This window comes from Thermobia domestica, chromosome 2 (assembly GCF_964235325.1).
Source record: "Thermobia domestica chromosome 2, izTheDome1.hap1.1, whole genome shotgun sequence".
Lineage (NCBI taxonomy): Eukaryota > Metazoa > Arthropoda > Insecta > Zygentoma > Lepismatidae > Thermobia > Thermobia domestica.
The window spans coordinates 291,448,760-291,474,136 of record NC_137455.1 but is presented as its reverse complement, the minus strand read 5'-3'; the positions used below and the strand labels follow the sequence as shown (position 1 = coordinate 291,474,136).

Sequence of the window (25,377 nt, the reverse complement as noted above, 5' to 3'; positions counted from 1 at the left end):
TCAAATATGAGATTTGTTATTACATGCTTTTCTATAACTTGCGATGTTTCAACTTTGATATTAAATCTTACAATCTTAATTTATCTCATTTCTCTACGTAATATCATAATGGAGTTTTGCACAACGACGCAAGTCGGGTGGTAAGACAATAGTCCATTGTTACTATAAATGGAAAATTGTTTTAAAATTTTATTTTTCCTTTCAACCCAAGTATGACTTTAAAAGTTGTCCTTCAACTTTATTTTAAAATTATTTTCTACTTCTTAGTTATAATTACATATGCATGGTGTCTCAAAAATCCTGACACAGGGTAACTTTATTATTATCAGAAATGAAATGAAATGAAATCTGAGTTTTACGTCCCACGATTATGCCGGTTAGGCTAAAGGAGACGGTGATCATGAGTAATGAATGAAATGGTGGAATGAAGAAAGTGGGAGGAAACGGGAGAACCCCGAGAAAACCCACGCACACGGTGTTTGTCCACCACAAAGTTCACTTGGCGGGGGCTGGGATTGAACCCGAGATCCCAAGCACTAGAGGTGAACGCTCTACCACTGAGCCACCGCGATCCCTTATTATTATCATTTACAACAAAATGTAAGAGGAGAAACCGTCTCCAAATACCAAGTTTTCAATCTAAAGTGAAGGATTTTTTAAAATCGGACGAGCCGTTTGAGCTCCTTATGAGCCTAATGTTAAATGAAAATGCAACGTTGCCATTTACCTAGACAACATAAGTGAATGAAGTTATTGTCTTTTATACTACCGAGACGATGGCCAGCCCCCATTTTAAACATGCTCCCATTCACCATACTCTTACACCATATTTATCTGTGCAAACGCCAGAGGGTCAACCATGCGGTCTTCTGTTAGCCAGTCCTTAACAGTTGCCTGTATAACCTCAAACCAAAGGATTTGGGTCTACGTCGGACAGTCGTAATATCGCCTGGGAAATTGGTTTCTTCTCGTAACTGTCGGGTAGACATGAAAGGCTGCTCACGGCATTGGGCAATTAACCTCTGGTCGTGTTTGGCAGAGCTAGTTTCTCAACGTAGCTAAAGGAAAAGTATATGAATGAGTGCGTAGAATTCTACGTGGCTGATTGGTTTGATAGCTAAGAGGTTCGTGGTTCGAAACCCGTCTCGGAAGTTGAGGATTTTTAAAATTCTTAATTCCCCAGATCTTAAGATCTTTCTCTATCTTCGCAATCATCTGATAGTCTAAAAAGAGTTCTCCATCTTAATTCGACAACTGCTTGATGTGATCCTTGCAGTTCGGAAACTTTCCTTCTGTTTCTCTTGACTCCCTTCGAGAAAGTCTCAGAAGTTGGTCGTGTTTCTTTATACGTCATCTATATCTGTTTTACTTCCACGCTACCATTAGAAAATTTTATTGCTTTCAGAAAAAACAATTTGGTTACCTAAGAACAAAACAGAAAAATCAGGGCTACCATAGATGCTAAATATACTGCTATAAGCAATTTATTTTAAAGAAAAGGAACAGTAATAACTTATGCACCGCTCACATAATTCAATCCACAAATTTTCAGCAGGATTGATAAACTTGTTGGAGAACTTCTGAAAGGGGACATTTTTCGACGTAGCTTTTTTTTTTTTTTTAAACAACTTCTATTGGAACTTTCTTGTTCATCTGTCTTCGTAATGCATATATAAATCTTATATATAAAAGAGAACGCACAAATCCTTTGTTACCTCATCACGCTAATACGGCTGAACCAATTTCTTTTATTTTTGGGGGGTTATTAGGATTTGGACCCTAGATGGTTTTTATCATATCACTTTAATTTTTAATTACCAGTGTCTTGAGATAATTGACCATTCAAGTGTCCATAACGTACAAATCCTTTGTTAGTTCATCATAGGTATAAAAATAAACGTATTTATATGCAACCCGCATGACCGTGTCACTCGGCGGGTTAACATAAATGACAGGCGATATAATGTTAACATTTACTGCAATCTACTATGGTTTTTATCATATCACTTGAAAGCGAAAAAGTAAAAATTATCTAAGTAACAAAGTTTATTGCGTTCCGGGGTGACCGCAGCGAAGCGGGGCGGGTTAACATAAATGACAGGCGATATAATGTTAACATTTACTGCAATCTTCTATGGTTTTTATCATATCACTTGAAAGCGAAAAAGTAAAAATTATCTAAGTAACAAAGTTTATTGCGTTCCGGGGTGACCGCAGCGAAGCGGGGTGAACGCTGCTAGTATCTAATAAAAGAAATGGATACTTACTGGTGTTCCGTCACTAAATACCAATATGTTGTCGAACTGCAAAAGAGAAAGAAGAAAAGTTGTTTAAATTGTGTCGAATAAGGAATACGTAATTAAAAGTTGTTGTTGCACAATAAACCAAAATTATATTATTATTCCTAATTTCCGAGTAATATAACGCTTATACACAGAGAACGTTTGAATGCTCACGTACGAAGAAAGGAACATACAGAAATATAATTGTAAATAACGAAGTATACAGTACTACTAAAAATTACAATTCAATTAATATGGTCTGGCCCAGGGTTTCTTAACCTCTTGCATGCATACTACTGGCGATATGAGTCGTTGTTGGTTGTAAGCCAGCGGAGAAGGCTGAGAACCCCTCGTCTCGTCTATATTTTTGAGATTCCCTCTCCTCTTACAGGAACTAATTCAACTGAGCTCAACGCAAATTGACATTACTTTAGTGAACCAGAAAAAAGCATCCAGGATTTTTCCGTTTGAAATTTTAGTTCCTTACTTGTATCTTTTGGTTCAAGTGAGAAACTATAAGACGAATTTTATCGTATGGTATAAGTTTAGTTTAGTATGTGTATAACCGGGAATCGAATCCTGGATCACACGTATCTAATGTGCATGACCACTAACTATCGGTTATATGGGCACAACATTAAAGACTGATGTCAATGTTTCTAAAACTAAAAGACATTTAAAAAATGAGAAGATTTAATCAATAAATAATTTTCACTATTATCACATTTATATTTTCTTATAGTAGCTCTGTAGGCTTATAGTAATAACCTAATTCATAACGAAAAAAAATAAATGAAATATTTAACGTCCAACGCATATGCTCTTTATGTAATTTAATGTCCCTTTCAGCAGCGAGGCTATACAAGACGGGACCCTACTGATTATCGTGGAATCCGAAGCACACGAGCTCCAACCGAGAATCGAACCTGGGTCTCCCACGCCAAAGTTGCATACGCTAACCGCTTAGTCACGAAGGAGCTCCTTTCGCTAAGGAGACGGATAAATAATGAAAGTCAATGATTATGAAATAATTGAGGGAATGAGCATGAGGAGGTGATGGGAGAATCCTGAGAAAAACCACGCACACAATGTTTGCTGTACAAACTCACAATGGTTTGCGATTCACTCAGGGACTCCTAGTGCCAGAAGCAGTGCCGGATTTAGGTTCGATGGGGCCCTAAGCTATTGAAAGGGACCCTTTATACGTCGAACTTTCTTTTTCAGCGACAAAATATCGCCATTTTTAGGTTTGAATACATGCTATATGCTAACTTATGGACCTAATGGACATCTAAATGGAAACAGGGCCCGTTACAAGCAGGACTGGGAGACAATGGCTCTATAAGTGGGGTTGGATAATAGGGGTCTCATTACAACTGGGGATGAGAAATAGAGCCCTATTATTTGTTTCATAAAAGCCTAGTACATAACAATACAAAACGCCATTGCTGTATGTGCGTTTCATCTTATTTGCTTTTTCTTGTTATTTGGAAACTACATTACAATCAGTTATTTCCTTTAAATTTTTCGGGACCACAAGAGAAAGGGGCCCTAAGCTATAGCTTGTTTAGCTTATACGTAAATCCGGCACTGGCCAGAAGTGAGCGTTTTACCACTAACCCACTGTCCATCCGTGCCCCCGAATTTATAATGTGTTACAGGATTATAGTCAGGTGTCAACTTTTTTGTTTTAACGAAACATGAAATACGAATCGTCTCAAACAATGAAATGGGCTCACAGGGAACTTAGAACGATTTTTGCGGAAGTGACCGGAAATTAAACTGTCATTGCATAGATTTACATGTTCATCTAAAAATTCATACAATATTTTTGAACTCAGAGAATGTCTCTCTAAACAATATACATCGTGAGAACCAATTCTTAATAAAATGCATTAATGAGGTAATAAATCAACTAAGTGTTCGTTGTGTTCATTAACAAATCATCAGAAAAATCAATTATGTGTAATTTTCAAACAACCAGAAAGTTCTCTTAATTTTGTGTTCATTAATTTTGTAGACATCCTTAAATCGATGTAAAGAAAGGAAGAAAGAAAAAGTCAATCGATAGACAAGAATCCGCGTTTCCTCCTGTCCCGACGGGATCAGATTCAACACGAACACGACGGGTGCCGGAAGTAATTTCCAAGAGATAAAACAACTTATGTCGACATCGGGTATGGCAGAATGAAGCTGCTGGGATTTAGTCTGCATCATTCAAGAGGTCAGAAAGTTACAGATTGATCCGAGGCGCACACAACACGACACATTTGTATTACCAATGCTCTCTGTATTATTGTCATTAAAAGCTCGGCCAGACTGTCGGTGGTAAAGCATTAATTTGGGTTTCATCGTCAAACTTTATTGGTAAGTTGCTAGATCAGTAATTTATTTTCTATATTCTTTTAATAATTAGCCTACATCTAAATAATTAGTGTCGTGATGGCGTAGATAGTGATGGGTCTACCTACAGACGGACGACAGTAATTCGAAAAATGAAATATTTCAGTTTAACGTCTCACGGTTCTGCTCAGGGAGATGAAGATTAAGACAAGTGAATTATGGTGGAAGAAATGAAATGAAATGAAATCTTTGAGTTTTACGTCCCACGATTATGCCGGTTAGGCTAAAGGAGACGGTGATTATGAGAAATGAATGCAATGATGGAATGAAGAAAGTGGGAGGAAACGGGAGAACCCCGAGAAAACCCACGCACACGGTGTTTGTCCACCACAAAGTTCACTTGGCGGGAGCAGGGCTTGAACCCGGGACCCCATGCACCAGAGGTGAACGCTCTACCACTGAGCCACCGCGGCCCCCTTATGGTGGAAGAATTGTGGAATAAGAATGTGGGAGGAAATTGAAGTGCCCGAGGAAACACACAAACACGATATCGTCCACCACAAACTTACTTGGTCGGGATCGAACAAGTGACCAAACACATCGAAAGAAAGCGCTGTACCACTGAACTACCGTGCGCTATGGTTCGATACCCGGCTGCGACGAGATTTATTTTTCGTTCAATTTCCGTTTCAATGCAGATGAGGAGTTCACCCAGTAGAGATGCAAGGGCTCGGAAAAAAAACGGCTTTTTTGGAAAAAAACTCGGTTTTTTCTGCTTTGCTTTTTTGCTTGGGAAATTTTGGGCTTTTTTCAAAATTCTGCTTTAAATCCATAAAGCAGACTTTGTTTCGCTTCTCTATAACACAGGAAGTCATTTAATTAGTGGTTGATGCCGATAATAATATAAAACCTCGAAAGTAAACCATGAATTTCGAAAAGATATTTTAAACAATTTTACTTCAACATTTTTACATTATGAATTCCAAAGGATTAACCAATGTATATAATAAACACATTTTAACCTCCTATATCTATACAAAAGTAAGCAGAGCTGGCAAGAACCATGGTTGTTTCTGAAAATGCCAAAAACCCGTTTTGGGGGGGCAGTTTAAACCAGGCTTTTTTGGGGTTTAAACCAGGTTTTTTGATTTAGATATTTTGCTTTATGTATTTATATTACATATTCACAGAAATAAGTTTGTTTCGCCTTGGTGTTATTATTCAACAACGGGGTTATGCTGGAAGAGGTCCCATAAGCCTAAAGAAGTCCGGTCAGTAAATTTCTTAAATTGAGAAACTTTCGCCCTAGCCATCGGGAAAATCCCGTCATTCTTTTAAATGTAAAACAATAACAGGAAAATCCTGTAAAATTTAATTTGCATGTAAAATTTAAAGGTCAACGTATTATAATCAGTACGCTAAAACTGAGTGACACACAATCATAGTCAACGTCTTACGAATAAAATCAGAAAAATAAACACACTGCTGAACAAGACTGCACTTCTTTAATATAAAAACACATTTACACGTGACGTTTCGATCTTCTATCCAAGATCCTCATCAGACGTGAGTGTACGTCTGATGAGGATCTTGGATAGAAGATCGAAACGTCACGTGTAAATGTGTTTTTATATTAAATAAGTGCAGTCTTGTTCAGCAGTGTGTTTATTTTTCTAAAACTGAGGTATTAAATTACAAATTTAGTATGTAGGTATCATTGAAAGTCTAATCCAAGCTAATGTTGGAAGCTAAGTAGGTAATCGATAAATTTTACCAATTTTAATCAATATATTTAAGCAACCTTCGCTTCTTTATAAAACAACAGGCATGCAGAAATATATAATTTGGTTTCGTTTTGTATGTTTAGGCTTAACATCCTTACGTAATACCGAGGTTATCAAGGAGAAGACTTTCGCTTAAAGTGACATCCGAAAGAGAACTTGGTTTACACATGAAAAAAGGGTTGTGGTTCGACCGAGAATTGAACATGGGACACCTTGATTAAAAGGTGAAAAGGAAATAAGACTAATGCAGATGGTTTGACATGTGAAACGTCACCATGAAGTTCACACGATTCGCATTTTTGTTCTTTTAATTTTTTTTAGTTTAAACCAGTAATTTAAAAAAAAAAAGCTGGTGTAAACGAACCAACCCTAAGAGTAAAAACTTCTTTCAAAAAATACACAAATAACTAGCAAAATTTATGTAGTATTTTTACTTCAAAATATTCCATACCCTCTTTTTGAAACAAAATAAGATTAAAATAAAACATAAGAGAAATACTTAGATTTGTATGATACAATTAAAGGCTGCACGTGGTTCTGTATATTCTTAAAATTCTACAGTCAAGTTTTTTATAACCACCATCAAGGGCGCCCATCAGGGGGGTTAAGGGGACGCTTGCCCCCCCTAGAGAAAAATGTACTTCAGAATATTGAAAATTCAATAGGATTTTTACATTAGTTACAGCAAAATTTGAAACTATTTTTGAAACGTCGCTTATACTTGCCCCTCCTTGGAAACCACAACATGGGCGCCCTTGACCACCATCACGGTTTACCCAGTCCTCAAGGTTTCTGAATTTTTAACAAGAGGGATTCAACATATCATTACGGAACCAAAAAAAAAAAAAAAGACTACGGAATATATTTAAGTTAAGCTAAATACAACTGCACAACAAACGTGACTGAGTGGTTGGCTTTTGCGCTTCTATCGGGAAGTCTGGGATTCAACCCAGCATTCGACCATTCTGACAAAGCCTTCCTTCATTCCATCTGAGAATGTAGAAATAGTGCGTGTACTGGCCGACTAGGAGTGTAGGAGTTGGCCGACTTCCTTTCTTATTGTTTTTAAATCGTTATTATTACTAATTACCAGCAGTGACGGTTTTGCGAAGGTTAGAGGATCGGTCTTTCGGACTGAAGCCTGTTCTCCAAAGTTGTGGAATGTCTAAAACGAACGAAATATCTATTAGTTAGCCTTTACTCATAAACTTTAAGCTCCCGTCAAATAAAAATTACGAATGTTTAGAAAAACTAAACATTAGTAGTAAGAAAACCCCTCCCAAAACACTTTTTTTAAATTCGCGACTGATTCTCAGTATAAAATGATCTTCAAGGTTGTATCCGGAAGATTATTGCTAAACATATAAACGAAACGAAATATTAGTTATGCCTGTACTCATAAACTTCAAGCTGCTCCCAAATAAAATTAGGACTTTTTAGAAAACGAAACAATCAGAGAAACCCCTCCCAAAGTACTTTTCTAAATCCGCTATTGATTATTTGTATAAATTGGTATTCAAGGTTGTATCTGGAAAATTATTGCTAAATCATTGCACAACTACAGTATAACAGAAATGTGGAAATACGGTTTGACGGACATATTGAAAAACGTATGCTTTGACGGATATATAGAAAAACGTAAGTTTAACTTTCGTGCTAGAAGCTGGAGTACTAAGCTCTTAGAAATGAAACACGGATAACAAACTAAAATGATCTAGAGAAGGAAAAAAATGTCGATAACTCAAAAGTTAAAATAAAGTTAAATAACCTGTAAAATTGCCCTCAAATACTACATTCTTCATGTTAGCTTTAATTCGTAAAATATGTGCTCCATCCATCTTGATGGTGAATTACAGAGCTAAATATGGCATTCAGGTCGTGGAAATCTTATCTAACTATAGAATATACTATAAGAAAGCTATTTGGATAGAAAAATCATGAAAATGAAAAAAGCCAAAATTTCCAAAATTCTCGGTTTTTTTTTCAAAAAAGCCGGCTTTTTATGTGAAAAAAACTATCGATTCAAAAAAGCCGGCTTTTTTGCATCTCTATCACCCAGACTCTCCTGGTGGAGACATAGCGAAACCTGAGGAGAAAAGAGGGCGAGAACACACTGATCACTACATCAAGTGTTGTTTCTCGACTGTCTTGTCTTGTCTCGAATATCGTTTCGAAAACAAGACAAAAGTCAAGACAAGAAGTGCATTTTCAAATGCGAAACGAAAACAGAAACATGAAAATTCTCGTCTCATTTTCGAGACAAAATGAAAATTTTTTCCGGTCATGTAGGCAACACTAGTTCACCCGATTCTTACTGTTAGATCTCATTCACTGTTTTACTACTATAAGATATATAGTAAAAACTATAAACTAAGAAAGTGATTATACGAATACAATTAAGAGCATTTATAAACAAAGTTACACGATAAGGTGGAGCGAAAAAAAATATTTTAAAATGCCTGATGATCTATGGCTGACGTTTTTGTGTGTTTGTGTGTGTATGTGTGTCAGGACGGATCCGGGGGGGGGCGATCGGGGCAATCGCTTCCCCCCAAGAAGAGGAAACTTTTTTCTTATTTTATATATAAACAAAACCCATACCAGAGTTTGGAACTCTTAAAAGTACCTCTAAGTGGCAGTATTACGACCCCCCCCCAGAAGTCCGTCCTGGATCCGCCCCTGGTGTGTATGTGTGTAAAAATTGTAGGCGATAAATCGATCATCTTTAGGCGCGCACTTTCAAGACAGTCTATCTTCGTTACTCCAGAAAGTTTGTCTTTATTAAAATACTAGCTGAAATACCCAATCTTCGCATGAGGGCAGTATTTGGAAGTCAACGCTTGTGGGACTAACATCATTCATCTCAGCGACGGCGAAAACTATGCATTTGACAAAAATATCAGCCATTTTGGATTATTTTTACATGTCTTGGTATCCCCCCGGAGACCCCCGGCCCGCAGCCGAATGCGGTGAATCTGGAAGTTAACGCGATTGGAGTTTCACCATTGATCTCAGCGACCGCGAAAACTATGAATTCGAAACTAATATCGGTCATTTTCTCTACTTTTACATGTCCTGGTAAACGCCCCCTCTCCTGAGATCCCCTTGGCTCGAAATTTGAAGAAATAAAAACATTTCATCTTGGTCTGGGGCCTGGAGCAAGGTAGGCTACCCGTGACCCAAATTTGGTAACTCTTGGTCCATTCGTCTGGTCCCCAGGTCGCACACAGACAGACAAACTCTTTATGTTACTTAGATTAGATTAGATAAGATAAGATATAGAGGATGGATTATTTATCTTGAAACGCCCTTGTAACTTTTAAACTATTTGATAAAAAGTCCTGAAATTTCGTATCATGCAAAAATCGACACGAGGACATTGTTTGACATACTCCACAATACTATCCGATTATCAATGTTACCAACACAACATAGTTATGTATTTTTAATGGCACTACCTCAGAGTATTACATATTCAAATCTACATGTTAAACAAAAACTTATAATAGCACACTTACTTTTCACACTAGTGTTACAACTAAAGACACTAGAGTATCGGGTTTTTTCGGGCCTATCTTTGTAAATATACTGTACAATGATATTTATTGAACCGTTCTTTGTGTAGAAGTTTTAAAGTACAACTGCAAAATTAAACCTCTACTTGCTGTAAATAAAAATTATATTTTGCTTTAAGAATTTTTGCATCAAGTTTGTGTAATTAGGGATTATTTCGGGCTCATTTGATTATCACACGAGCTCAGGCCTAAATGCTAAAACATATTTCAGAATCGGGTCGGGCCTTACATTATAAATTCACGGGCCGGGCCAAGTCCGGGCTAAAAATTTCGACCCGTGCAGACTTCTAACGTGTCCCTCAGGTTAAGAACCCCTGACATAGATGGTTTTCAATAAACGTAGAGATAAAGATGTCACTTACGGCAATTTCATATTTCAACCCAATCCGGAGATATGAAAAAATATTAGTAGAGATAACTATACTGCTCAAAATGATGTTGTAGTAAATTGTTTTACAAAATGTTGTTTTCGTCTGATTCTATAACATTATAACAATTGTTTTGAGTACAATTGAAAGCAGTCTTGTGAACTTGATCAATGTTCATCATATCTCCAGAAAGGACTGAGATATTATATTACTGTAAACGGCATTGTAATCTTTATGTCTATTGAAAATCATATACATGATTGGATATTATCTAACCAATTTCTCGAAGTAAAACATTCTGAAGAAAGTAAAATTTTCAATTCCCTGTATTTTGTTCCTACTTGTTAGAAATACGTAATAATATGATTATAGTATTCGACAGTAGGCCCTACGTTACTTCCGATGTGTATTGACACGTCCGTCTCACTTGCATTATTACAGCGGCGTAGATCAGGGGGTTACGGAGTTTAAACCCTCCATGAGCAAGACATTACTGAAAACTGAACATTTACTATGTTAAGATGTAGGTGTACAAAAATCACGTGCGTCCTGAAAGGATATGGGATTAACAACTTGAACTACTTTTGACGGAATTCTGCTATGCTACTGGTTGTTAGTATTGTATAGAACTCCAAAACTTGAATGCTTATGGATATTTTGATACTAATCCTTATTTCTAAGAATGAAAAATAATTGTAATACAATGTACGGTAAATTTTTGTTTAACAACACTGAAAAAAAAAATACAGAAGCTTCTTTTAGACACAGTAAGACACTGTACACATTACCGACTCATTTGACCACCTCCACATGACACATATTCACCCTTTGTAGATACTGTATTGTCCAAGTGTCCCAGATGTATGTGCAAAATGTATGTCATTACTTTGTTTTCGAACTGTTTACCGAGAAGATGTGTTTTGAATATGTCATAATATATGCTGTTTTCAGAGAATGAACACTTTTGGACACGCGAAGAACACTCTATAAACACGTACTTGATATATTTTCCCCCTCAACATCTGTACTAAAGGTGTTTAAATGCTGTTTTATTTTTTAGTGATATGTAGGTTTGAAATGCAAAATAATCTGATGTAAAGCAATTTAAAATAAGCTGAACATAGCCTCTTTGGCCAAGCCGAGTCTGCCATTGGCCTAACTTGGCTACCAAATACAGTGATCTTTATTTCTTAGACAATGGGCTATTTACCAACCAAATTTCGTTCATGTCCGGCCAGTAGTTGCCAAGAAAGAAGGTGTCACATACAAGTTGAATCGAGCCTGTCCCTCGCCTAGTTCGGCCGCCAAATATGGCTACTGAACTCACAAGATCCTTAGAAAAATTGTTTATAAGTTTTACGTTACACGGTTATGCCGGTTAAGCCAAGGAGACGTCGATGAGGTGAATGAAAGAAATAGTGGAATAAAGAATGTGAGAGGAAACAGACCCCCGAGAAAACCTACTCACACGGCGTTTGTCCAGCACAATGTTCACTGGGCGGGAGCTGGGATAGGTCCAGGGACACAAGCTCCATAGCTAAGCGAGTTACAACTAAAACAGCCATAAAAAAAAAAAAAAAAGCGCTTAGCCTTTTTGGAACAGGTTGAACCATTAAATTCACAAAACTTCAGTAATAATAATAATGATTGGAGTTTTGCAGGACTTTCTTCAGTCCTACCAAGCATAGGCCTATACGGAATGGTACCTATTAAACAAGCCCTGGCCGGTATCTTCCCAAATCCTTTCCATTGCTATTGTTGTTGTTAGATATCCAGTATAAAATGGCCATTGAGCTGTATCTGGTGATTGTTAAGTAAGTAAAAATAAATAAATAAATAAATAAATAAATAAATAAATAAATAAATAAATAATAACGGTATTAAAGTTTTTAAAGTTGCTCTCAAATTAGGCAAAACTTACAAAAACTTCGGGATTTCGGGGAGGAGGTTCGGACCTCCAGGACACACCTCTGCAACTTCGCACATTTTAAAGGAAAGCGTTCCACTAACGTTTTATGTAGAAAGTATTCTACTGCGTTTTAAGGAAAATAACTTTAATACAAATAATTGAATATCACTGAAAAGTAAGGCATCCACCAAAATTTTATGTAGAAAGTATTCTACTATACGTTTTAAGGAAAATAACTGTAATAAAAATAATTGAATATCACTGAAAAGTAAGGCATATAATAAACTAACTTTTAGGATATGCAGGAGTAATTATAAAAGCTTTGCTACAGAACTACCTACGCAGACCACAATTCCATGAGCTCCGAAATATAAAGTAACAAAATAGCGTAATTTTGTCTACAGAGCAATTGTTACGTAAAGAATAGACATATATTATTTCGAGAATCGAGATAAGACGAGAAATGTTTACGATATTTTTCGTCTCGTCTCGATTCTCATCTCCAAAGCGAGACAATAATTTGAATTAACCTTGTTCCGTTTCGAATGTAAATTGTTAATTCTAGTTCCGATTTTGTTTGTTTTGTTTGTCCTCTTCCCGTGGGCAACACTAAACAAAACCGAAATATTCTTGCCAAATGTCAAATTTCTGCTTGTAATAGTATGACCTGAGCAGTGTTGGGTAAGTTACTTGTAAAAATGTAACGTGTTACAAGTTACTTTACTTTCTCTTAAAATGTAACGCGTTACTTTTAGGTCCGAAACCTTGTATATGTGAAACAATCCTATTACTTCAATTTTCCGTACTACTATTACTACCGCTATTATTATTATTATTATTATTATTATTATTATTATTATTATTATTATTATTATTATTATTATTGCACGTTTGAATCGCTTTATATAGATGCAACAACAAATTCTTACTTGACAGCTATATGTACATTTTTATATAATGTAACATTGACTAAAATGCCATACTGCGTTACTCGTAGGGATGGGCACGAGCGAGTTCGAGCCAGTTTTCTTTGAAACTCGATTCGACAAGAAACAGACATCTTTGAGCTAAACCCGAGAACTCGGCTTGAAAAATTTCCTCCGACTCGACTCGAATTCGGGTCGAGTTTCGAGTCGAGTCGAGCTAAATCCGGTGTGTATTTTCGAGTACTTTCTTCAAGTATCTTACATAGACAATATAATTATTATCAATGATACTACTACTACATTATTATTATTATTATTATTATTATTATATCCGTATTATTAATTATAACAACACTGTGTATAAACATGAAAGATAGGCGGTTTGTATTTGAATACTAAAAAAGCAGTTGATTGCCAACCTCGGTAGTCGTAAAGTCTAGGAGTCAAGGACATTGTTCACGAACTTCTGAATTTGGGTTGGGGATCTAGGTTGAGTATTCGGGCTCGAGCCAAACATTCTTAAAAGTTATAGGGCACTGGCCAAATTGCTTCAAAACTTCTCGTCCCGGGATTAGAATTGTCAACAACTCGAGCAGTTCGGCTCACAGCTCATTCACTATTGACCCGAACCGAGAAGTGAGCCGAGGCAACAGCTCACCCAACCGAGTCGGCTACAGCCTTCGGCCAGGGGCGGATCCGGGACCGACTTCTGGGGGGGGCGGTGAGTTGTCATACTGCTACTTTTAAGAGCTCCAAACTTTGGGATGGGTTTTATTTGTATATATAAAATAAGTTTCCTCTTCTGGTGGGGGGCGATCGCCCCGATCGCCCCCCTCTGGATCCGGCCCTGCCTTCGGCTCAGTTGAGGCGAACCGAGCAGATGGCTCATTCCAACCAAGCGAGCTCGAGCCGATGGTTAACCCTAAGCGAGCCGGCTCGAGCCATCGTCTCAGTTGAGCCGAGCCGAGCTGAGCTTGTTATTTAAAAAATCTCTTGCGGTCTCGCTATCGAGACGAGACGAGTTGCGTGCTCCATCTCGTGAGCAACACTAAAAGTATTCCATATTACTGCTTAGCTTACATTTCTCATGGCTTTCGCTTTCCAGTGTAATCAAGCCATGGTTTCAAAACGAGTTAAAACGAGAGTCATTTATCAAACTCGACTCGACTGGAAACTCGACTTCAGAAACAGTGAATCGGCTCGGAACTCGACTCGAGAATATTACCTTTGACTCGGCTCGAAACTCGACTTGAATTCGAGTCGAGTTTTAGCTTGACTCGTGCCCATGCCTATGTGTTAGAAAAATGGCTGCTTATTATTATTCTGCTAAACTAATTATATAATGATAACAATGTTGTTATGTAAAATTAAAAAATCAGAATATAGAGAAGCATTACATTACAACTAATAAAATGAGAACACATGAACTGGGGGTGAAAAACTTGCCAGTAACTCTAAAATTGATACATGCTTTTTAAAGCTAGTTGTTCCAAACTCTATAATCAACGGGACTTTAGGATATGCAAACTGATCTCAAAGAACTGTAATATTACATACCATCAACATTACATCAATAAAGTAGGCCTGATTATCAGAACACAGTTTATTCATATTAATCCCTTAATGTACATGGTGAATTATGGCACCGTAGCTGTTGATAAATATTTCCCGCCGCGACACCAGTTTGCTGTCAAAATCTATGACAAAATCTTCCAGGTGCTTGCAATCAATACACGTTATTTACTTGAGGCTGTCCTCATCTTCCAAAAACAGCAAGTGGCATATGATCTTACCTGTTTCTTTGTGTGTCGGTGACTGACTGTCGGTCACTGACATACGTAGTTCATGCTCCATTGTTCCATTCTGAGAAATTCACCTACAGGAGAGAAATATTTGTTTCCGAAAAAAATGTACATATATTGTAGTTACTTATCCGAAATGTAACGCAAACTAGGTACGTTACTTAGAAATTTGTAACGCGTTCCCGTTAGAGTTACTTTGGAAAAAATGTAACGCGTTACTAGGAAACATTACTTAAAAAATAACGCGTTACAAGTAACGCGTTTCTTACGTTACGTTATTTCCCAAGACTGGACCTGAGCTATAATAAGCTACTAACTTTTAATCTTCTACGAGATATTATTATTATTACTATTATTATTCCTGAAGATTTGGTAGTTCACGTACTGAAACATCCGAGTATTCAAGTATCTGAAGATAATAAAACGTGTCATCGCCGATCAATTGCCACCAAAAATTCTAAAGTAAAAAAAAATGCTTGCCCTCCGTGGATCCGACCCAAGGACTTTAAGATTACTGGTCCAGTGCTTTGACCACTGAACCACGAACACTACGCAGTAAATGATTCGTCTTTAGTGTGTTCAAGTTAGGCTTCTTTGCCTCCGCTTATAAAGTTCTACGTTATTTTTCTTCGTTTCGAAACGTCTTTCGTATATGTTTCATGATTATATACGAGGGGTGACTGAAAAATTTTGAGCCTAACATGAAAATGAAAATCTAGAATAGAATAATTATATGTATTAGAATAGTAAAACCTTTGATATTAATGTGTATCAAGTTCTTGGTTCTAAGTAATTTCTTTTGTCTTTTAAAGGCTCTTGAAGTGAGAGATGGCAGAAGTTAAGAAAATGGAAAATTCGAGTACAGGTCAGTCATCAAGTATGTACACTTAAAAAGAATGTCGGCGTCTGAGATCCACCAGGATATGGTCAATACCGTAGGTGAATCTGCCCCTACATATGCCACCATCAAAAGATGGGTGTAGGAATTCAAGCGTGTAGGCAGTGTGTTAAAAATGAGACGAGATCTGGGAGACCATTAAGTGTTACCACTATGGAAAACATTGGACTGGTACTTGATACGAACATGGAAGATCGCCGATTGTCAACTCGACAGATAGCAGACAAGCTGGGCATATCACAGGAGCGAGCAGATCATGTTCTGAGGAATGAGCTTGGTTCATCAAAAGTTTATGCTGGATGGGTCCCACGTCTTCTGACTCCCGAATAAAAATGTACTCGGTATCTCCTATCCGTGGACAATTTAAAACTGTTAGAACGTGATGTGGCCGATTTTCTCTGTCGATTCATCACTATGGATGAATCACTCTGTCGATTCATCACTGTTGGGTACACTAGCCAGAAACAAAACAACAATCCAAACAATGGAAGCACCCCACCTTCCCTTATCCCAAAGAGGGCAAAGTGATCCCCTCCGCTGGCAAAGTGATGGCCTGAGTTTTTTTGGGATTCCCAAGATGTGATATTCATTGATACCTGCAAAGTGGTCATACCGTCACACAACAATACTAAAGTGAGCTTTTGTAAAACCTTCGAGTGCAAATTCAAGAAAAGGGCCACAAATGACGTCCAGAGGCGTTCTCTATCATCATGACAATGCTCCTGGCCACATATCAGCAGTTGCCATGGCTACTATTCACGAAAACGGCTTTGAATTCGTTCCTCATCCACCCTATTCTCAAGATCTGGCCCCCTCAGACTTTCTTTTTAGATTAGGAAACAAGTTCTAGCAGGACGACGTTTTGCAAGCGATAATGATGTCATGACAGCCGTGGAGAAGTTTCTGTGGTCACAATCTAAGGATGTTTTTCCTACTGGGATAAGAGCATTGCAGTACCGTTGGAGCAAGTGTGTTGCTGTCCAAGGGGATTGTGTTGAAAAATAAAAGTATTACCAAATCTGTACTTCTTATAGTTTCCTCAAGGCTCAAAACCTTTCAGTCACCTCTCGTAAGTAAATAATCTTTGGCATAGTTTATATTAATAATTTGAGTTGTTCTTAAACCTTTGGTTCACAATTTTGTCTCTTCTCCACACCAAACTACAGATATGACAGATTTAGTTCTCACACTGTGCATTTGGTTCCAAAGCAGTCGCCATTACCTGGTCAAGGACTTATGTCCACTACGATGACTTCGAAAGAAAGGGATACGACAAGAAATCGTGAATGAAGGTATGCTACCGGCGTTTGCTTGATTACGGATGTTCGTAAACAACAGCAAAAAACTTTGGCAAATGAACTCTCACATGAAAACATTAAAGAAATCAACATGAGCGCACATATGCGTAATTTTGAGCCTATAGCCCACCGGAAATTGGTCGGAACGATATAAAGAGGATCATAACTCAAGAACCAAATGTCGGATCAAGGTGTTATTTTCCGAACAATCTATATGTGCTCTTCTGGAAAACCTGCGCATAAGAACTATTTATTTAATTATACCAGCGTCATTCTTATTAATTGTTCCTTCCCGTCACTAAGTATAGGAGATTATTAAAGTTACTTCACCTATTTTGGTAATAGATTTCATATTGTTGATCGGAAAAAAGTACACACTATTTAGCTGTGTACAGTCTCGTTTCTCATTTCATCTTTTTCTTTCAATTCGATGTCAAGTAGCCTTATGATATAAGCTTTATCATAGTTTCCTCCAACCACTTCTGGAGAATGTGGAAATGACAGATGAAAAGTAGTTCAGATACATACTAAAGTTACTTCCTTTCGTTAAATCGAAAGATGCAGAAAGAGTACTTAAGGAATAATATTACCATTATATATGTACGGGAATACTTAAAGCCAAATGACTACATAGCGGGATGACACGTGCATGACCCCAATAGTGCCTCAGTTTGGTTTTTTCGGAGTAGTAATGTGAAAGAACAATTTAAGTAGCAGTCAGCTCGTGGAGTGTGCACAAGTAAACAGGAAATGTGTACGCAATCACTATACCTATACCTTGTCGAATCAGAGGGCGAAACATAAATTAATAACTGCGTACAAACTGAGCTCCATAGTCGGTCTACGGAAGAGCACCTATTCATACCGCGTAATTTGTAGGCGTACATGGCACGTTGCCACCCTACGATAGTGACGCATGTGCGAAAGTAATTGATAAAAGAGAACCATACGGAGCGACAACTGAGTAGAGGAACGAGCAATATCGTCACACTACGAGACGAAAGATGCCTTGTCCGCATGGTCGTGGCCTAGGCGGACAGCACAGCGTCGTTCAATGTCAGTTCGACGATGGAACACGTTGATGATTCCACAGCGTCTGCGAAACTCTAGAAGACTGACGGCACGCATCTCCTTGCGTAATTTCCATTGACAAAATTACAAACTCCTCATGCTCCGATGAACACGTGAACGACATTACTGGTATACTGAATGCAGATAATCCTGTCCACTGCAGTCCCACTTTAACCTGTTCTACAGTGATGACCACATACGCATTAGGCACTATCGTGGTGAATACATCAGCCAGCGTGCGCTGTCGAGCGTCATAGCGACCAAGCCCCACTTGTGATTGAGTAGCGTACCATTGAATACAACACCCTACCTTGGTTGCTACACACTGACGGTAATCTCACCGGTTAAAGTTACATCAGTGAAATTCTAGTGTCTAAGGTCTTACACTTAATTCAGACAATTCTGGACACATCTTTCGTAACAATGCTAGGCCACACATATCCCAGAATATACATAGGTTCTTCAAGAAACGGTGAGGAGCACTGGTTTCCTGGTTTGAAACATAGTCTAACATGGCACTAATTAAATATATGTTGATATAAATTGATCGGGTCCTTGTTTGTCAAGGTTTCCCAGGGGAGAGTGCAGAGGTCTTATGGATCCGCATACAAGCAATGTAACAAGCGATTCCTCAGGAACACATCCAATCTGATGTAACAATTTATAGACGATTCGATTACCGCATATGGGAGGCTTGACTCCATGCAGATTTATCAAAGTTAAAGTTTTGTTACAGTTCCGTACAGTTTTGAAATTATAATCGTTTGTGTATGGTTAGCTAACGAATCTGTAGTAGAAATTTCATTCTACTCACACACGTTTTCCTTGACTGGTTTTTACTTAGTTTACAGTTTAGCATCCCTTTCAACACCAAGGGCATATGAGACGTTGACCTACCGAACCGAACCACACGTCCTCTCACTAGGAAACGAGCTGTTTTCCCGCGTCTAAGGCGCATAAGCTAATCATATAATCACAGGGAAGCCTGTGTCTTTCTTGGTGCTGCGATTTCCATAAACAACATTTTATATTCCACGGACCGACCAAAGTATGATGACGAACATAGCACGGACCGACCAAAGTATGATGACGAACATAGCAAAGTCAAAAAGACTATTGAATGTATTATTCGAAGGTCTTTCTAAGAAAATCTACACTACAAAACCATGTGATCGTTCTAATCAGATCTCGAAGCTCCTTTGGTTATGTAAATGCAACTAAAGGTTGTCACTAGAAATGATTTGAAACTACAACGTAATGTTTTTGGCTCTATGACATCCAAAATCTCTTCGATCATTGTTAGATGGTATGCACGCTCAACGACTATTTAAAATTATCTTGCTCATTCTGGTGTCTGGTGCATCGGGCGTACCGAAGAAAGCCAATTATTCTACTGCCGGCTATCAGAGGATGACTCAAGATCCTTGATTATTTAATTGTAGAAAACCGTAGATTATCCGAAGTATATGAGTTCTCCTTTATTTTATTAGTTAAAATACAAGTCCCTTCGTTTATGTTACAGTACGATTGATCGACAATAATAACAATACGATGATAATATTTTGTGAATGTATCACATTAAATTCTCCGGATCTGTTCCCACGTCTTACAAGTATTTACTGGAGGAGTTTTGATCCTCATCGATAAATTACATCCCGTCTGACTGAAGTGGTCCTGCGTAGCGTAGTGGCTAACGTTCTCGCCTTTGGTGCGACCAATTCTGGGTTCGATTTCCGGTGGGGACCCTGTCGAAAAGGTGTAACACTTTTTTTTTAGAGCAGCCATCCTGGGTGAGTTTTCCCTGAGCTTTCCTCATTCACATCAGGCAAATGCTGAGATGGCATCTAATACAGAGGTCGCTTTCTTCCCTTCCTCTTGCTCGACGAGGGCCGTAATATGTGACGAGCTCAACGCCATACATGCCGGTAATATTCAGAGATATGTATAAACAAATAATGTTCGTATGACAGATAGATCTCCTAAAACAAATCTCCCCAAACCTTTACCTGTTTTCTTTTCGCACAAAACCCTGCACACTCCACGCCTAGCATGTAGGTCTAAAACTACATGCGATTCGTGTGGATTCGATTTCACACAAAGAAGATTTATTAATATATCTAATTATCCTTTGAACTTCTTCGATATATCTATCAATAGCTTGCATTTCTTTGTCCACTCTCATGTCGTCTAGTCATTCTGCTATAACACGATTCTAGGAATAGTACTAACTAAAATATAACAATTTTGGAACTGTTTGGTTTTTCTAGACAGTCCCTTGTAGGACTGATATACAACAGCAGTAAGAAAACAATCGATTGATCAATCTATTTTGCTTGATAGGAGATAATGATTTACTCCGATTGATAGGCAGTAATCCACAATGAATCTAAACTTTATAGATCAACTATTGAACTAATTATGTTTACATTGTCTTTCTTCCTTAATATTTGAGTTTAGTGTTGAAGATACCCTGATAAGTGAATTTGAGAAATAAGATACATGTCTAATTTTTTTCTCTTTGTATACATACATAGTACTTTACCCTTCAGTCACATGCACGTGCTTATTTTAACTTAAGACACTAAAAACTGTATCAAGAAGCTCACGCTAAGGTCTTCAATCAATGTTCGTCATCCTTCTAACCGTGGAGTAGTATTGATTGGATTAATATGAATGAGACGATGGTAGCAGAAAGGCCAGAGACCTTTTCAACATTCAATTATTTGCGCACATCTCGTGCCAGAGAGGAGGACAAACACTTCCTGTCCGTTTGGCTGAAACAAGAGTCTTAGCACGCAACTCCATGCATGCAAGTAAATTCATGCTGCTTAGCACAAATGAAGAATTTACTTCGTAAAACAAATCTCGAATATTAAGAGATGCATCTATACGTATCTATAATACACTATCATCCTAAAAGTATGTTAATTAGAGCGGACAGAAACAAGATACATATTTTTAATAATTAAAGAAGGTTTAGATTCAGCGTAGTCAGAAGTCTTGAATAAGATTATTTTTAACTTTTTCTTCGAAACACTGTATCAATAATGTAAAAAAGAGTTTTAAAAGAGGGATAACTCTTAGACTTCACAAACAGTATTACAAGTAGTATGGCGTCACAGTTAGGACTGTGTGTGTCACCGTTCGGAGAACAAAAATAGATACAATCTGCTATATATAAGGATGAACTTTTCTGTACATAACCAGTAAATAAATAAACAAAGGTTTATTTTTTACATATAGGCCTTACAGTAAATAAACAGATAGACCTAAAAAAAATCTGTTCCGGCAGAATAGAAACTATCAATTAGTACAAGGGTACTTCAATATTTCCACAACCCAAACAGCAGGAACGCCAGTATCGAAAGTAATTACAAGATCAAACTGGCTCTTGACAGTGATGAAGAGAAATGAATGAAATGGTGGAATGAAGAAAGTGGGAGGAAACGGGAGAAACCCGAGAAAACCCACGTACACGGTGTTTGTCCACCATAAAGTTCACTTGGCGGGGGCTGGGATCGAACCCGGGACCCCAAACACCAGAGGTAAACGCTCTACCTTTGAGCCACCGCGGCCCCTCAAAGACGATGAGTGATCAGCAACGTCTAATATGTGAACTGTCATTGAAGTTCAAACTTACGAGTAATGCTGCGCAGAGTTGGCGTGGGTCAATGAAAACTTGACCCACGACCCACTGACCACCCACCCACCGTGATCCACGACCCACCATGACCCACCGCCCACCGTGACCCACTCTGACCCACCACCCACCATGAACCACTCTCATCCACTTTAACCTACTCTGACTCACCAAAATCCATCGTCATCAACTCTGAACACGATCCACGGCCTCTTCTGAACTGACTAAAGAGTTTACACTTGTCATAAAACAAGACTGAAATTCTCACTAATCGGAGTTTGAATTTCTAGTCAATCACTCAAGCACCACTCTGTTACAATAACGGTTTATCTGACCTTTACGATATAAAATGGTAAAGTGTTTGTCAGTGAGGAAATTGAAACAGTTCGAGGTTGGGGAAAATAAGTGTGTGCCTAAAATATACTTGTACTAAGAGAGTATTCTTGCAAGTGTTAATTTCTGAACGCATTCCACAAGAAACTTCTATTCGCAGGAAAATACCCCTGCACAATATGGAAAAGGTTATGGTTTCTCAGTTCACAGTATATTTTCACAAAAGACTTGAAAAAATCAGTTGTTTATAGGGTATAAAGGTGCTCGGGTACCCTATGTGAGAGCATTTCCATAAAGTATGCTCATAATTTTAATTTGTGTAATCACTAAAACACCACGTTAAATTTAAGTTACAAATATGCATAACTGCAATTATTATGAATATTTATTCAAAGTAGTTTACCTAAAGCAAAGAAGAGATTTACTAAAAATTAGGTACAAAGTTGAATAACACAAATAAGCCATTAGTAATACAAGTATACATTTTCCATAACTCGTAATTTTCCACCTTAAAATAAATCTGAAATAGGGTTTATTTCCTGTTGGTAACTTTTTCGTGGTAAATCATCCGCAGCGGAATGATGTCCATCCTTCAGCCAAGAAATAACTAGCTCGTCTACTTTGAGCATATCTAGCGGTGGGCCATTAACATTGATGAGCAACAAGTTAGACAATGTTTGAGCACTTAGTCTATTTCTAATATCAGTCATCTGTAAATTCATAAGGGGAAATCCCCGTTCGCACTTTCTCGTGGAAATTGATAATACTTCTACCCGATTTCTGCAACTTCTCATCGACAATCTACTTGTTAGACTTAAGTCTGATAACGAATTTTCTTGGTCACGTTTGAAATACTCAGCAAGAAGTATCATCTCTCTATCACCATACATCTTTTCCATATCGACCATGTCAGTTGGCAATGTCGACCCATGTAGAACAGAAACTTCATCTACCACGCCTTTGATAGGGAATCTTGTGAATAAATTATCAATTAAAGCCTGATAAGCTGATGACTTTTTATGTTTATAAAATTTAATTTTTGTAATTACACATGAAGGTTTGATGCTATTACCAAGTTCCCTCCCCGTCTAGAAAGGGAAAGGGAACGAGGTTCCTGGAAAGTGTTCAGAGGTGAATGGGAATTTCCCTCTTTCTTCAACTTCAATTACCATACTGCTGTTTGCCATGTGCCAAATTACGATGAATTTCAATTAAATTATCATAGTATACTTATTTCATTGTTGAATTATCAATACTTTTCAGTGGAACAAAGGATGAAATTTCAAAGTTCCAAATCAAAGTAAGTAGACCAACGTAAAGGGAAAAAAGTGTAAAATTTTCCATACAATTATGCGTACAATTCCAAACTTTAAATTTCCGAGTAAGTAAGCTTACAGTACAAATTTTATGCCTACTTTTCTCACAACTTTATGGGTTGATTGCTCTGTGTTGTAAGCGCTCCATATAATAAACATAAGCTTCAGCAATTATTATAGTAGAAAGCAATGGATATATTAAGCCAAGCACTGTATTTTTTGTTTCTGATTTTTTTTCTTAAATAACATCGATAATTTTTACAAACCAACTCACTACAAATTTTACATATATAGAAAGTGCCCCCCCCCCCACACACACAAAGGAGAATTTAAAAAAAAATGCTAAAACACATTCTGTTTATTTTCAATAAAGAGTTAATACACTGAATTTCAGCTCCGTAAGTTTAACGGCTTGCGAGATACTCATTTTTTTCCGCAAAGATTCGGATCCTCACTACCTCCTTAGAATATTATGCATTATAATAAAAACAATACAACATCCCAATTTGGATTAAGGCCTAACTATATACCAAAAGTAATTTCATTTGACTTTGCAATTTGACCGTGATAATCAGACACACACAGTTACATTCAATTTTTATATAATAATTTATATATTACAGTGATTCAAAAATGTATTTTTTCCAGTAGTTAGCTCTAAACACTCACAGGCCTCGAAAGCCAAGTTGTAGTGTAAGTCCTATTGATATTATTACTATTAAAAATATCAATATCCAAAAGTGCCTGAAGTTCTTTTTTCACTTGGTTAGATATACTCACCTCAGGTAAGTAGTCAGGAACAAGTGGAAAAGGAAGGGAAATGAAGGTCTTGAAAGTAAAACGAAGACAAATTTACCAGTCTTCAGAAGATACTGTCTACAATCCAGTGAGCAGAGTGGGTCGGTAGATCATACTGAGTCGGTGGGTCGCAGTGGGTCACGGTGGGTGATGGGTCGCAGTGGGTCATGGTGGGTGGTGGGTCACAGTGGGTCATGGTGGGTCGCAGTGGGTCACGGTGGGTGGTGGGTCACAGTGGGTCACATGCTGTTGATCCACGACCCACTGACCAACTCAGAAAACTTGACCCACTGACCCACCGACCCACTCCATCTCTGATGCTGCGGCAGCAAACCAAAACATTTGTGATGTGAAAAGGGAAGGTGCAGTGAATCACAACCCAGCAACTAGTTTGTTCAAGAAATTCCGTGCGGGATGTAAAAATGTCGAAAATCAGTCAAGGTTCGACTACCGATGTGACAGATGAGGTCATATGACACGCCAATGAGGGAACTCCATCCACCAGCACGAGAGGATTTTCAAATCAACTCGCAATGTCCTAGTCCACTGTACATAACCTTTACGAACTCAGGAAATAGATCAGGAGCTGCCGTATTGTGCAAATGAGTTGACTACAGCTCAAGCTCAGAAGAGAGTAGCTGTTTGTCGACAACAGCTGCAAAATCCACATAATGTCCGCACGGCCGTATTGGCCAGGCGGGAAACCAGGAAATTTTCCGGTGGGCCACTGAAGGTGAATTTCTTAGTGGGCCCTCCACCTTATATGTACATAAAAAGTACACGTCACGCACTCCTCGCACACAGGAGTAACGGAATGGAGGAGGATAACACGTCGAGTACCGGCAATACAGTCAGCTAATCCCAAACAAGCATTGCCAGCCCATGATGTTGCGAAAATAGACTTTGACTTTTTTTTTTTTTTTTTGGTAATTCAATCCTTGAAAGGTTCCTTATTTGCCCACTCTGCTTTATAATTTTGCTAATATTGAAGTATTCAGCTAAATCGAAATTTCAAATGATGCCAAACTTGAAAC

General features: G+C 37.9%; 2 protein-coding genes across 4 annotated transcripts in view; one reads left to right on the top strand and one right to left on the bottom strand.

The window, feature by feature from the left end:
* The window catches only part of LOC145678572 (telomerase protein component 1-like), a 556,234-nt gene that overhangs the window by 203,438 nt on the left and 327,419 nt on the right, over positions 1 to 25,377 (bottom strand). For all 3 annotated transcript variants that reach the window (XM_081748879.1, XM_081748878.1, XM_081748880.1), the window contains exon 13: positions 2,268 to 2,303. In XM_081748879.1, coding sequence (XP_081605005.1) covers positions 2,268 to 2,303 — 36 coding nt within the window. The remainder of the gene's footprint in view (positions 1 to 2,267; positions 2,304 to 25,377) is intronic.
* chp (leucine rich repeat containing G protein-coupled receptor chaoptin) overlaps positions 4,434 to 25,377 on the top strand; it is a 71,966-nt gene continuing 51,022 nt past the window's right edge. The window contains exon 1 of the mRNA XM_081748882.1: positions 4,434 to 4,649. The gene's annotated coding sequence lies outside the window, so the exon portion shown is untranslated. The remainder of the gene's footprint in view (positions 4,650 to 25,377) is intronic.